General features: G+C 31.0%; 1 protein-coding gene across 2 annotated transcripts in view; it reads left to right on the plus strand.

Moving 5' to 3' along the window:
• Nucleotides 1-14,761, plus strand: part of LOC142331813 (neprilysin-11-like) — a 222,469-nt gene that overhangs the window by 97,935 nt on the left and 109,773 nt on the right. For both annotated transcript variants that reach the window (XM_075377944.1, XM_075377943.1), the window contains one exon: nucleotides 10,884-10,980. In XM_075377944.1, coding sequence (XP_075234059.1) covers nucleotides 10,956-10,980 — 25 coding nt within the window. In that variant the 5' untranslated portion in view covers nucleotides 10,884-10,955. The remainder of the gene's footprint in view (nucleotides 1-10,883; nucleotides 10,981-14,761) is intronic.

Consider the following 14,761-nt stretch of genomic DNA (forward strand, 5'->3'; position numbering starts at 1 on the left):
TGTGATATTGTCGGGCAATATTCTCCCTAAGTCGGAGTTGATGATCATTTCGTTTATTTGTTTTTTGTTGCCAATCATGTAATCGCTCTTTGGTTTGATATAATTCTTCTGATCTTAATTTGTGTACACGTTCTCTAATTTCAGCAATTGTGAAACTGTCCAGTTTATTACAGAATTGAAGGATCGTATCGTACTTTCAAATGAAATAGGTTTAAATGAAGTTCAGCAAAAAATGTGTAAATATAATTTTTTTTACAGGCGTTCAAGGAAGTCATCTGGTGTCCATATCAGATTTTTTAAGTTTTATAAAATATTATTTTATTTGCTTATTCTAAATATTGATAAGCGTGATTCACAGAATGAATCAATAGTGGTATATCACGTCACCACTATCTATAGAATGATTCATGTAGTGAATGAGGAGCTTTATAATTTCATTCTATTAGCAATACTAATGAAAAGTTTAATATAAACATGGGTCCAGAAACACTCTTGAGCGAGTTATGGCTAGCGCACTATTTCGCCATGATTCCTGGCCAAATAGTGAAATAAAACCATACTGAAATAATAAGAACCCAAATTAAGGGATAAACTTGATGATATCTTATGGTTTTTCATCTGAAAAATTGAATAAAACAGATTTCCGCACATCTTTAGTATTTTTTATAAGATCCGACGTAAAATAGAAAAAATTGTTGTTTTAAAACACGTCTTTTACGTTTGTAATAAAAAAAACTGTTATATGACTGATAATTGTGTAAAATTTTCTATCAAAACTTGTAGAGAAATTAATTCTGAGAAAATAGATGTAAAATAGTCCAATAAAAAACAAATACAGCTCAAGAATGTATAAAGAAAAACTTTTCGTTTGCAAAAATTTCCGTTTCGGGAAATTAAAAAGGTGATTAATTTGCGTTTTTTAATAAAAATAAGAAAAGAAATGCAAAGTAGAAAGAAAACAACAGGGAACAGGGAATACGTATATGTATTTTTCACGAAGTTTCTATTTAATATTTTTGAGAAAATATTTTGAGTATTAGAATGACGTCTGTGCCTAAATCCCAGATTGGTACAACAATATAATTGCAAGTAATGACAACAAAAAAAATGCCTTCATTTTCAAATGATCTATATAAATAATAATATTTTTCGTATAAAAAGTCTCATATTTAAATTTCTTGGAAAAATTCCTGGATTATTGAAGGAAATCATTCGTCAAAAAAAAAAAAACAGAATTCATTTGGTTTGAAAATATAGAATTATTTACTCTTTTGCCGTAAGCATGTTTTTTATATTTTTCAACAAATAAAAAAAAATTATCAGCAGGTAAAAGCATGTGAAAATTAATTAAATAATTCTATTTAATGTTTTTCATAAATATGAGAAACTTATTCTTTACGTATCTGTTCATTTGTTTTGCGCCATTACCGAAAATATTGCAGGCAGTATGATACGACTCATAAATCACACGTTTAAACCAATTGATTAGCCATAATCAAGTGTTTGGTATAACAAAATTTAGTGTAAAATATTTTTGGAAAGCAATGAAAAACTTTTCATTGCATTCTTTATTGTTCTGAATTTACTGTTACAGTATATTAGAATTTCCACCCCATCAAAAAGCATGGATTTCAGTCTCATTTCGTTCATCAAAGGCAATATTTATACTTTTTTTTTTGTCTTCAGTCATTTGACTGGTTTGATGCAGCTCTTCAAGATTCGCTATCTAGTGCTAGTCGATTCATTTCAGTATACCCTCTACATCCTACATCCCTAACAATTTGTTTTACATATTCCAAACGTGGCCTGCCTACACAATTTTTCCCTTCTACCTGTCCTTCCAATATTAAAGTGACTATTCCAGGATGCCTTATTATGTGGCCTATAAGTCTGTCTCTTCTTTTAACTATATTTTTCCAAACGCTTCTTTCTTCATCTATTTGCCGCAATACCTCTTAATTTGTCACTTTATCCACCCGTCTGATTTTTAACATTCTCCTATAGCACCGCATTTCAAAAGCTTCTAATCTTTTCTTCTCAGATACTCCGATCGTCCAAGTTTCACTTCCATATAAAGCGACGCTCCAAACATACACTTTCAAAAATCTTTTCCTGACATTTAAATTAATTTTTGATGTAAACAAATTATATTTTTTACTGAAGGTTCGTTTAGCTTGTGCTATTCGGCATTTTATATCGCTCCTGCTTCGTCCATCTTTAGTAATTCTACTTCCCAAATAACAAAATTCTTCTACCTCCGTAATCTTTTCTCCTCCTATTTTCACATTCAGTGGTCCATCTTTGTTATTTCTACTATATTTCGTTACTTTTGTTTTGTTCTTGTTTATTTTCATGCGATAGTTCTTGCGTAGGACTTCATCTATGCCGTTCATTGTTTCTTCTAAATCCTTTTTATTTTCGGCTAGAATTACTATATCATCAGCAAATCGTAGCAACTTTATCTTTTCACCTTGTACTGTTACCCCGAATCTAAATTGTTCTTTAACATCATTAACTGCTAGTTCCATGTAAAGATTAAAAAGTAACGGAGATAGGGAACATCCTTCTCGGACTCCCTTTCTTATTACGGCTTCTTTCTTATGTTCTTCAATTGTTACTGTTGCTGTTTGGTTCCTGTACATGTTAGCAATTGTTTTTCTATTTATACAGTAAACATTATTAATTTCAGAGAAAGCAATATTGACTGAACACTCTTGTATCTTATGAGTCTAACATTTATCGCAGCTACTAAAAGAAGTGAACAGGTGATGTTAGAAAAAAATTATTTTACATAGCAAATAAAACTCTAAGTCTAGGCGAACATACATAATAAATTGACCATTGCTTATGAATAAAAGCTAAACTTAAACAGGAAAAAAGTATTTTTCATTCTCAGAAAAAATAATTGGATTTGCTCCAAACCATCAGGAGTACAAAACACCTATTAGTAATAAAAAATATATTAACAGTATTCAAGTCACGTTCTCACGATTTCGTACGTCTGTATCTCTGTTGTTTATTTGTATTTGTACGCACACCAAAATCAGTTACGTATTTTTTTGTTTTATTATCGACGACCTTCTATAATTTCTTTCTTATTATTTCCCTAAGAAACATAAATAATTTTTAATTAATAGCTGATTTTATCTAGATATTGTTTACTGCATAATTCTTAGAGTTGCGATTTCCCAAAAGGTAATAAATTTATTTTTCCTATGGAAAAATATGATTTTCAATTCTGACATTTAATTTTTTTTTTAATAAATTTTTCTATAATGATAAAAAACTATAAAAATTAAACCCACTACGTAATACAAACATTAAAAATAATAAAAATCAAAACAGTCCAAAAAAAATTGCAAAAATTTCTAAAAACCTATAGAAAGAGCTACTAAAATACTGTAAAAGAATAAATAAAAGTAATCATAATTATTATAATTTTTGGTTGTATAATTATACAGAGTGTTTCTAAAATGGTGCATTCTACTTGTAAAACTAAACAAAAAATATCGTTAGGAAAAATGGCAATTTCTCCTTCATTCTCCCACTGTCCGCCATTTTGTTATTTTTATATAAAATTTTATATCTCAAGTTCGGAGAGAAGAATCACATTAATATTTGGTAAGCGTCTTGGTATAAAGTTTTAAAATTAGCAAAAAATCAGGTCTTAAATACCTACGCAAATTACAAAATGGCGGCCATGTTTATTTTTCAATCTTTTATATCTTCATAAATATTAGTTTTATAAAAATTTACGTTATTTGATAAAATATTAAGTCTTTTAGTTTGAACAAAATGACATTTTATTTTTTTAAATCGGTTAACAAATAGTTGAGTTATGGGAGAAAATTGATGTTGTAATTTTGAGTCATAATTATTAGGTCTATTACTGTGAGAAAATTATAACTTAATTTGATACTAATTTACAATTCTAGAATTAACGATAAATAAAAACAGTTAATATTTCATCGAATTGAACGTAAAGTGGAGGACATGAAAACAGACACATAATTACAACAAAAACTTTCTGCCATAACTCGGCTATTTGTTAACCGATTTAAAAAAATAAAATACCATTTTTTTTTCAAAATAAAAGACAATATTTTAACAAATAACATAAATTTTGATAAAACTAATATTTATGAAGATATAACGGACTTAAAAATAAACATGGCCGCCATTTTGTAATTTTCAAAGGTATTTAAGTCCTGATTTTTTGCTAATTTTAGAACTGTACTACAAAGACGCTTACCAAATACAGGGCGTCCCATATAAAACACAACCCAACCTTATATTGGTAGGTATTGAAATAATAAAAAGGCATGTGTAAATGTAAATGTAATTTTTATTATTACCATTCATTACCTTACATTTAGAGTAAATGTTGGAAGTGGCCGCCATCTTCTTGAATACAAGCTTCGATTCTTTTTACAGCGTTTCTTGCAACTTTTTTCAAAGTTTGTGGCTGGATATTTAATACAGCTTGTTCAATATTGACTTTCAATTGTTCAAGTGTTCGTGGTTTGCTGCTGTAGGCCTTTTCTTCGAGGTAACCCCGTAGAAAAAATCCGCCGCAGTTAAATCTGGGGATCTTAGTGGCCACAAGGCTGCACGATTACCAAAGAATTTCTCAACAAAATCAGAAGTTGAACCTGCGTACTGCGATGTCGCACCGTCATGTTGTAGCCAGCAGTGTCTGTCTTCCTCTTCCAAGAGTGCGATGAACTGAAATAAAATATCCTGATATCGTTCTGCATTAATGGTGTACTAGAAAAAAATAGGACCGATTATTTTCTTCCGCGATATCGCGCACCACACGCCCTTCTGCGGGTGTAATTGTTTTTCGTGATAAACGTGGAGATTTTCAGCGCTCCAAATTCTACTGTTTTAGCTGTTTACGTAGCCATCCGAATGAAACCGTGCTTCATCTGTGAAAAATAACGAATCCATAACATTAATTCCCTCACGCAGAAATCGACGGAACCGTTGATAATATTGTAGCCGTTTTTCTTTGTCGGGCTCAAGAAGTCGATGAACCGTTTGAATGCGATAAGGTCGTAATTGTAATTTGTTTGGTCGCCCGATGAACAGTCGATTTAGACAAATTAATTTCAGCAGACAAACGTCTGATCGATTTATTTGGCGAGGCGAGTAATCGGTCTTTGATTTCAGTGACTGTATCTGTATTCAACACCGATGCAGATCTTTTGTATTCCTTGTTATTAACAGAACCGGTCTCTCTAAAGTTTGCAACTAACCTTAATACTGATGTTTTGTTAGGAGCTGGTTTATCAGAGTACTTATGGCGAAACAAATCTTGCACTGCAACCACTGATTTCGTACTGAAGTACGACTCGACAATGAAAACAAACACGTTCATCTAGCGAAAACACCATCGTGTTTCTAGCAATACACTGAACGTTATGATTGCATTGTTGTTACTATCGGTAGTGTTCTATTGCGTCGCCGCGATGTTTAGATGTTGGACGAGTCCATTTCAGTAACGAGTAAGGGAGTAAGCTTGACTTTTGAAATTTCATGGAGGAGTGATTGATGGGTTGCGTTTTATATGGGACCTGTATTAAGGTGATTCGTCCATCCGAACTTGAGATATATATTTTTATATAAAAATAACAAAATGACGGACAGGGGAAGAACGAAGGAAAAATTGTCATTTTTCCTAACGATATTTTTTGTTTAGTTTTACAAATAGAATCCGACAAAGTATAGCCAGCCTACCATTTTGCAAACATTTTGTATAATCTGGAATTGACGATATCATTGGAAAGTAGAGTGGAAGTTATTAATTGATCATCTAAGTATATAAGTTGACCATTTTCTAAAATGACCAAATATCCCTGCCGAAATTACAGAAAATTCCATGTTTAATACTGTTAGCAAAATTACAAATGATCAGCAAACTAAACTGTTAAACGATCATTGAAATAAATCGGAAAATAATATTACATTCTAAAAATCGTTTTCAAAAACTTATTTTAAAGTTTTACCATAGATGGCTATTTCAGTTGTTAAACAACAATCGTCTGTAAAGAGAAAGGATAAATATAAAGAAAATACGTTTAAAAAAGTAAAAAAAAAGCATAGAAATAAAAATAATGGAAAATTCAATGAGAAAAAGAAAATTACTTCAAGCTTTTAAACCAAGTGGATGGAGGAAGGATACTAAAGCTCTCTTGAAATATTTCTATAACAAACTACTTGACCAACCCGCCGGGTTGGTTAAACTGGTCATAGTAAATCAGGTGATTTTGAAGTAGAGACTTCTCAGATTCGAAACCTAATAAAGGTTGTTGCTTTTATTCGGATTTGAATATAGATCGTAGATACCGGTGTTCTTTGGTGGTTGGGTTTCAATTAAGCAAGCGTTTCCGTTAGTAACCTTTGCGACCGGAGGCGTGGCTTACCTCCGCCGGTGGCGGTCCTGTTCAAGACTTGGTAATGCCACGCGAGACACCATGATGGGACCGGGTGGGGATACGGGATTTGTCCCCGGCTCCTGCGCGGACGGAATGACGTTACGTTCCTCTTGTTAGATGAACTAAATTGGTCGACTTATTTGGCTGCAGATCTGAATTTCTATGTCACGTAAGATATAATTTTGATCGGTACGAGTGTAGCACTGATTTAACTTTAAACCCGTTCATTTTCTGAGGCATTCACAGTCACGAACGGTACTGTCAAATCTAAACCAGGTGCGGGGTTCGCGCTTCCGTGTTTTTGGTCAGTTAGTTTGAAGGAATCATGTTAAGTTGGATGTGAAGATGTCAGTTTGAGGCCTACGTGAAGGCGAAATTTGATATGTACGACTATTTTACTTATGCAAATGTCTGCCGAGGCGTTTACATCGGTGGCAACCCGACCGAGGCCTGGCTGATGACTGTGAGATGTAATCAGTGAGAGGGTCTAAAGACGACCTCCGGTAAAGCCGCTCAGGCCTCGGATCGGAGGGGGTGGTGTGGCGACCGGTAACGTCACGAGGTGGGTGTGTTCCCCCTACTGGGTTGGGATGTACGTCAGTGTTACGCTAGCGCTTCGTGTGGTAAGACAAGGTACTAATGACACAGTATACCCACTTTTTTTTTCTTTTTTTTCCTGCTTCCCTGGGCCAGCTTAACAATCAAGTATTGTTCAGCCCAGGGGAGTGTCCTTGCGACTTTAATGAGCCTCTCCGCCTACCGGCAGTACGTCCGGCATGGTAGGTTCCGGATCTTTTCCTTATGCTCATCTTGCCTCTGCCTCTAAGCGGAATAAAAGAAAATAAATGTTCCTGGCCTTAGCAACCGCTAAGGCCAGGAACACAAGGCCCAGTTATGCCGTTCCCGGTTTCTGCCGCAGCTGCTGGGTCTTAGTCGTTAGGTTTTTTAAAATAATTCCTGCTACTTCTTGTAATCCACTTTCTTTGCTCGTAAAACCTCAGCCACAGATTTATCTATTGTCAGCCATTCCTTTTTACCTCTCAGCATATACTTGTTGTAGTTTCCAGGGTAATCTCTTATATGTTATATCTTGATTTTAGCTCCTCCCAACGATCACATTCAAAAAAGGTGTGGCAGGGTCCTCTTGAACACAGTACTCACAATTTGGGAATTCCCTTCTTCTAAACCTGTGTAAGTATACATAAAATCCTCCGTGACCGGAGAGGAATACCCACTTACCACTTACAGTATAACCACTTACTTACCACTAGTTTATTTACAGCATTTTTGGGGAGGTGAAATGTTGCAAAAATTGTTTTTGGAAATATCATTACTTTTTAATTGTTAACAAGTGTGCTTAAGAAAAATATAACCTGAATTAGTTGAAATCTCGAGATACTAGGGGTGACTTTGCCTCACCCCTTGACCTTTTAAGTTGAAAATTTAACGGCAACAATGGTACATTTGTAGACCAAATCTGACAAAATCTGGTTAAAATCGGTCGCCTAGTTCTGGAGGTATAAGGTAATTTAGGATACGACACCGAACACATACACACATACACATATCCGGAAAATTTCCATCCGGTTTTTGGGTTTCTTAGGTGTCAGAACGTCAAGATCCAGTGAAAACGGTATATGCCCAAATTGGACCGATTACAATATTTTCTCTTCTAAAGCTATAGCGCTAGACGGGAAGTAAAAATTGTAGTATAGTGAAATGATTCTTATAATAACAGTTTGATGTTTTTAACTATTAATGATATTAATTTTACTTGTATGATAAATATTAAAATAATGGAGAAATGATATGATTGAAATAAAGGGATAAAATAAGAATTTAAAAAAATGTTTTACTGGTTACAACTCAGTCCACGTTCATTAACTTAAATTACTACTATATATGTGTCAACATTGGACAAAATGATCAATTACTGTTGATATAGCCGCGATTATACACGTATAAGTTCAACTAAAACCTTCGGGTGTTCATAAATGTATTCAAAATGTACGTGACAATGATAAAAATGTTACCACAAAAGATGATTTATTAAATGTATTGCTGTTATATCATCACCCTCAAGAGACATATTTGTGAATAGTTTATGCAAGAACTAATGACTGATAAGCTGAGGAAGATAGAATGTATAAAAATAAACAAATTAATAAAGGTATTCAAGTACACCGTTCACGATTGCGTTGACCATATACGCGTGTTAAATGAAATATGTATGTGCAAAAAGAAGCAATAATTGTTTCTCTTACGAAGGAGGAATATTTCCGTATTATTAAAATTCAGTATATATTTAAAGATTAATATTTATAGCATAAAATAAAATCAATTTTTTATCCATCTGCTACCTACATATTTAGCGCCGTATGTCTTTACCGATGAGTATGAAGTTTTATAATTCGCTTTATAGTGACGATAAAAAAATTAATGGTGATCTTTTATTACTTCCCAATCACTTATTTTATTACATTGCTGAAATTTTTATTTAAAATACTGAAAAAAACTAAAGAAAATTAGTTAAAATTTTTAAAATTAATTTTTTAACCTAACTTGGAACTTTTTTTACCCGTGTGAAACGTAACAAAATTCTAAAAATATAGCCTGTTAAGTACCTAAAATTGAATCTTTGCTCATTGTCCTCGCCAAGTTTAGAACTTTTCACATGATTGCCCAAAGAATGTAACGTATTTAGGGTGTTTGTATGTTCCAACGTAGCAGCTGAACGGCTGAACCGATTTAAATATATGACCCCGTGTTGGAATCCTTACGTTACCGGGAAAGCTGTAGTTTACATAAATATGTACATTATATATATTTATGTTTAAATAGATTTACAAAATTAGAAAAAAATTATAGTTTGTACAAAATTGTCACTCGCGCGCTCTTTAATTATCCTATATAAAAGAGCAATGTTTGTAAGCAATTTTTTTTTTGGAAATGGTGTTTTTTAATTTTTAATATTTATCTCTTGTTACATTAACTGTTTTCCACTTATGAGTTATTTTTTTAAATAACTATTTCTAATAGGAAATAATTATTTTAAAAAATTAAAATAACTTGTGTTTGTTTATTTTGATAAGCTGAACAGGAAAATTTTAATATTAATAATTAATTACTGTAGTAATTATATCTCGGATGATTCAATTTTTTCTATAAAAAAAAAAAACAAAATCAATATACGTACAATAAATTTTACAAGAAGAAAATTATTAACCAGTGCTTTGTCATATTATCAGACCACAATAACAGATGCATAAATAATTTTAATATGAGATTGTTAAAATAGTTTTTTCTCTACAGCAGTTGTTTTAGAAAATATTTTTCTTTCAAATATCAACTTCCTCTCCGTCGTAATAGAAATAGCAGTTAACTGCTATTTCTAGCCGCTTTACTCAATCATAATTTATGTCGTATGTGTTTTTCATTTAATTGTTTCTTAACTCAGATCCGCTAATTACGAAAAAATAAACTGTAAAATATATTTATTTGTTTCTTATTACGTGCATATATATCCCCTAAATATATAGTACCTAAATATATAGACCCTAAATCTAATTAAAAAAACGTTACCCAGTTCTGCGCAAGAAGACCGACGTTTCGTTAATTTAATTTGGTTTTAATGTTTCAATATTTTTTTAATTTTGTTTAATAATGCTAATAATTGATATCGCAGATAAAGAAACGTCTACGTTCTGACTTGCAGTATCATAACGAACCATACCTCTAAATTGCCCAGCTCAAATATTTTCAACATTAAATTGAGTGTAACTCAAAAACGACTTAATTTCAAATTTATAATTTTATTAACTTAATTTTCATTAAATTTTCACGTGTACAAACTCCGGAATACTGCTATAGAATATCTCAGTGAAACTGATCTAATAGTTTTCGAAATTTTTGAATCACAAAACTTTATATAAAGATATAAGGAAATCCCAATTTAAGTGAGTGGTATTTTCGGACTTCTCATATTCCCAAACGTAAAGAGAATTCATTTTCAGTCCCCTCGCACTCACTTCATGCAATCGAAAGTAATAGTGTGCTTTTTTCGAACAGTCGATAAAAATCACTACCTACGATTTTATTTTAGTTTTAAACAGTGTAAAAATTTTGTTAAAATTTACATTATATTTTTCCAGAAAAGCGAAACCATTAATCAAAATAACTAAGATTACTGTTGATTATTCATTAAAAATTTTACGCGTTTTATTTTAATTCTTATAAATACAGTTTCTCTTAAAATACAATAATTTTGTAATAAATTATAACAATTCTAAACGAGAAAATATTAAACAAACAAAAATTATCTAGAGAAGTATGAAGGATAAGCATTTTAAGTTAAGATTAATGAAGTTAAATTAGACATATAAATTAATTAATATTAACTACATATTTTATTTTAAATAATTTAATTTAATTTATTTTATTTTACAGATGAAATTGTAGCGTTTGATAATAAATCAGACGCGAAAGAACTAACAAGAAAATTTATTATCATATTTTGGTATGGAGTTTAATTTAAATGATGGAGGTAAGTTGAAATAGTGTTTCATTCTTATTGTTACATAAATTAGATTATGCCACGATTGAACACGGCGTGTCAACTGTTATAATTTTACACACACATACGCGCGCGCGCGCGCTGTATATCAGGTTTAACGGTAAGATATGACTGCAGTTTGATTTTTCATCCATGTAAAAATAAAGAAATAAGGTAACCAGAAGTAGAATTTAAAATATAAACTCTGGATTCTGTATGCCTGATAAGGAAAGTTCGCTACCCCCACCATATAATTGACATGATACGGAAAATTCTAATGAAATTCTCATTTCATTGTGCATAACACATCAAATATTGTTAGGTGGGTTATTTTACGAATAACAGAAGAACTGATTCAGTATTTCTCAGTAAAGATCAAAGACCCTCGTGGGAAAACCTTGATCACAGCAGCAATGCAAAGCGTAAAATCATTGTATAAAAAAAGTAAGCGGGTTTTTCTTTATTGACTCATCATTCAGGTGATTGAATGATGACACATATTTACTACATTCTAACTACCTCAACAATCTCTTTTACACATTCAATATATCCAATCTCATTTGATTCATCCAAGTTATATTTCTTTACTATTTTTATCTTCTGCACGTTCCTCTAATACGAAATTAAGTAAATCCTTAATAAATGATACGTCAACCTAGTTCGCTTTTTACAAGATTCTGCAACAAGTTTGTCTTTCCTTTTTCCTTTTCGTTAAGACCTCTTCATTTGGAACTTATCGACTCGCCTGTATTCTAACAAATGAAAGAATGCACCTGAACTTATACCGCAATAATACCTCAGTAATAAATGCAATATAGAACAAAACAAAGCTTTTAATTTCTATATTATTTTATAAAGAATTTATTCAATCGATAAACGCCACCTTTAGATTCCTAAGGAAAACGCGGGAAATAAGATTTTTGTGGCGTTTAGAACTTTGTTGAACAATTTTTATAGAATGTGCAGTTAAAATAATGTGGAGTTAAAATATGGATTAAGCCTTATCGTGTTTCAAATTGTTTCACCAGTATTTTTGCAGTATCGGACCTTTAAAAAAAAATTGCTACTTCAATATCCTGTAACAGTATCGAAATGATTTTTTCACGTTAATAAAATGTTTTACGACTGAAATTCAATAGTAAAACTGTTGATAAACGAAGAATCATAATTCTGTAGAAAATAGAAAGATAAATAAAAATGTTTGTTTAGATTCCGAGATTTAATCTTATACGTCAGAGAATCAAATACTCTCCGCGTCTGAGTCAGCTATAGTTTACTACTTGAAAACTTATTAAAATATCAGTATTATGCAACAGTTATTAATAATAATGGCAATACTTTTAGAAACGAAATTTTTACCGATTTTTCGAAGAATATTACGGTATTACTTTCGGTCGCATGATCGGGGGTTGCGGGTGGAAAACGGATTTTTTTTTACGTTTTGATGTATGAAGAGTACAAAATTACCATTCATTTAAATTGTGTTTTCCGTATAGATTAATTTATATAAATATTTATTTATAGGTCTATGTAAAAAGATTATCTAACAGGATAATGATGTTTTGACTTGGGATTAACGCACGAGTTAAATGTAGCCTACATATTTTTTTATGTCGATTAGTCATATTTTCCATGTATTGAAATTTTTTTTTTTTAGTTTTTTTATTATATTGCATTTTCGACGTGTAACTATTTTTTTTGGATCAAAGGGTTTTTTTTAATAATAAAATTATAATGAGCTAATATTTTATCATAACGAGATTTTCGTTATTTTAAGCATTAAAATAACGAAAATTAGATCTTCTTGCTTAGTTTGAAAATTCCTCTTTGCGCAAGAGTTATTTTTGAATATATACTTTTAAAACATTAACATCCTAATCAAAATAAAATACTTTTACAATTTTTACGACGATATATTATTATTTTAAATTTGTAAATTTACACCGCTTTAACTGAGCACGTTCTATGCCCTCCGTCGAGTCTTGTTCATTTGGATTTTGATTTGTTGAAAATCGTAACAAATGTAAATTACGTATTATTACAATTACTTTCATTTGTTTCTTTCACAAAACTTATTGTTTTTACTAAATAATCAATAATATTTATTATTATTATTATTATTAAAACACGTATTGTTGTAGATGCGAACAAATAATAATAGAGTCTTATAAAATCAGTTATTACAATTATTATTAGTTAATACAGAATGTATCACGAAGTTCTTCCAAGACTTTCATAACAAATTTTGCTGGTGAAAATAATGGAAAAAGTCTATATAAATATATGTCCTAAAATGCTTCGTTCGCGAGTTCAAACGAAAGGAAATCAAAAATTTCCCTCTGATTTCAGCTACTCCGATGAAATCAGATCGTACTAAAATCTTTAGGACGTTAATAAAGGAGCAGAATAAGTAATTTCTTATGGTTTTTAATCTGAAAATCGAAAAAAATTTGTCTCAAAACCGTATCTGAAGTAATTGTTGAGAAATCTGGAATGAAAACCAATAAATTGGGGATAAAAACCTGTTTTTACTTTCTTGTACGAAGTAAAGCAATTATTGTGATAACGAAAACTTTTGGTTTACAGATTTTAACGGAAATATCCATTTTGATCATCCCTGAATCCATTTTGACTAGTTTCACCGTGACGTCTGTACATACGTATGTATCTCGCATAACTCAAAAACGACTAGCCGTAGGATGTTGAAATTTTGGATTTAGGACTGTTGTAACATCTAGTTGTGCATCTCCTCTTTTGATTACAATCGACTGAACCGAAAGTGTCCAAAAAAGTCCAAAAACCAAAACATTTTATTTTGGACTTTTTATTAACTGCAGTAATAAGCCCTCATTGAGAGCTTTTCAACGATATACCATAAGTGGTACTTATTTTCATCGGTTCTAGAGTTATAGCCAAATGAAATTTTAATTAATGAATTATTTGGATCTTACAAGGGGAAGGCACATCGGTCCGAATTCGTCTTCTTCATTTTTTTAAATTTAAATATATTGATTTATTAATAATTATTAACCTCAGATTGTAAAAAAAAATTCGATAAATAATAATTCAATAACAATAAAAAAAAAAGAAAAAATATCAAACGTTATTAATGAAATAAAATTTTATGTATTTTTCATTTTAAAAAAAAAATGTATATATGTAATTTAGTAGGCGTACAAGTAAGTCATGTGGTCTCCACATAAGATTGTTTATTATTGACGTACAATAACTTTGTTAAATGAGTAATAAACACAAAAAACTTTTAAAAAAGCTTATAGAAAATTTAAGTCTGAACAAAATGGTGTAAGATAAGTTGAATAAAATAAAGTAAAGTTAGAAAAATCCGAATTTTATTTAGAAATAGTACATTGCTACATGTGTAAGAAAAGTACTTACATTAAGGAAGTACTTAAACAAAAAAAATTCTCTTTTGATGGTGTGAAAAAATTTTTAAAAAGAGAAAATTACGTTAAAAATTTAAAAAAAAAAACTGGAAATTACAAATATGTTTTGTTTACCGACGAGGAAAATTTCACTCGAGGTGACGTTAATAATTTACGCAGTGAGCATGCGTGAGAGAAATAAATCCTCATTAGATTATTACGTCTGGGGATGGATGAAAAATATTGTATACAAAACAAAAATACTTTCTCGTGAGGAATTATTTGTCCTTATTACGGATGCGGCTGAGGAATTTAAGGACAGCTCTGAATAACTAAAAAGAACAAAAGTAATATAGTAGCCTGTTAAGAAATGTGTTGAAAATGGCGGG

Source organism: Lycorma delicatula, chromosome 10 (genome assembly GCF_047948215.1).
Source record: "Lycorma delicatula isolate Av1 chromosome 10, ASM4794821v1, whole genome shotgun sequence".
Classification (NCBI taxonomy): Eukaryota; Metazoa; Arthropoda; class Insecta; order Hemiptera; family Fulgoridae; genus Lycorma; species Lycorma delicatula.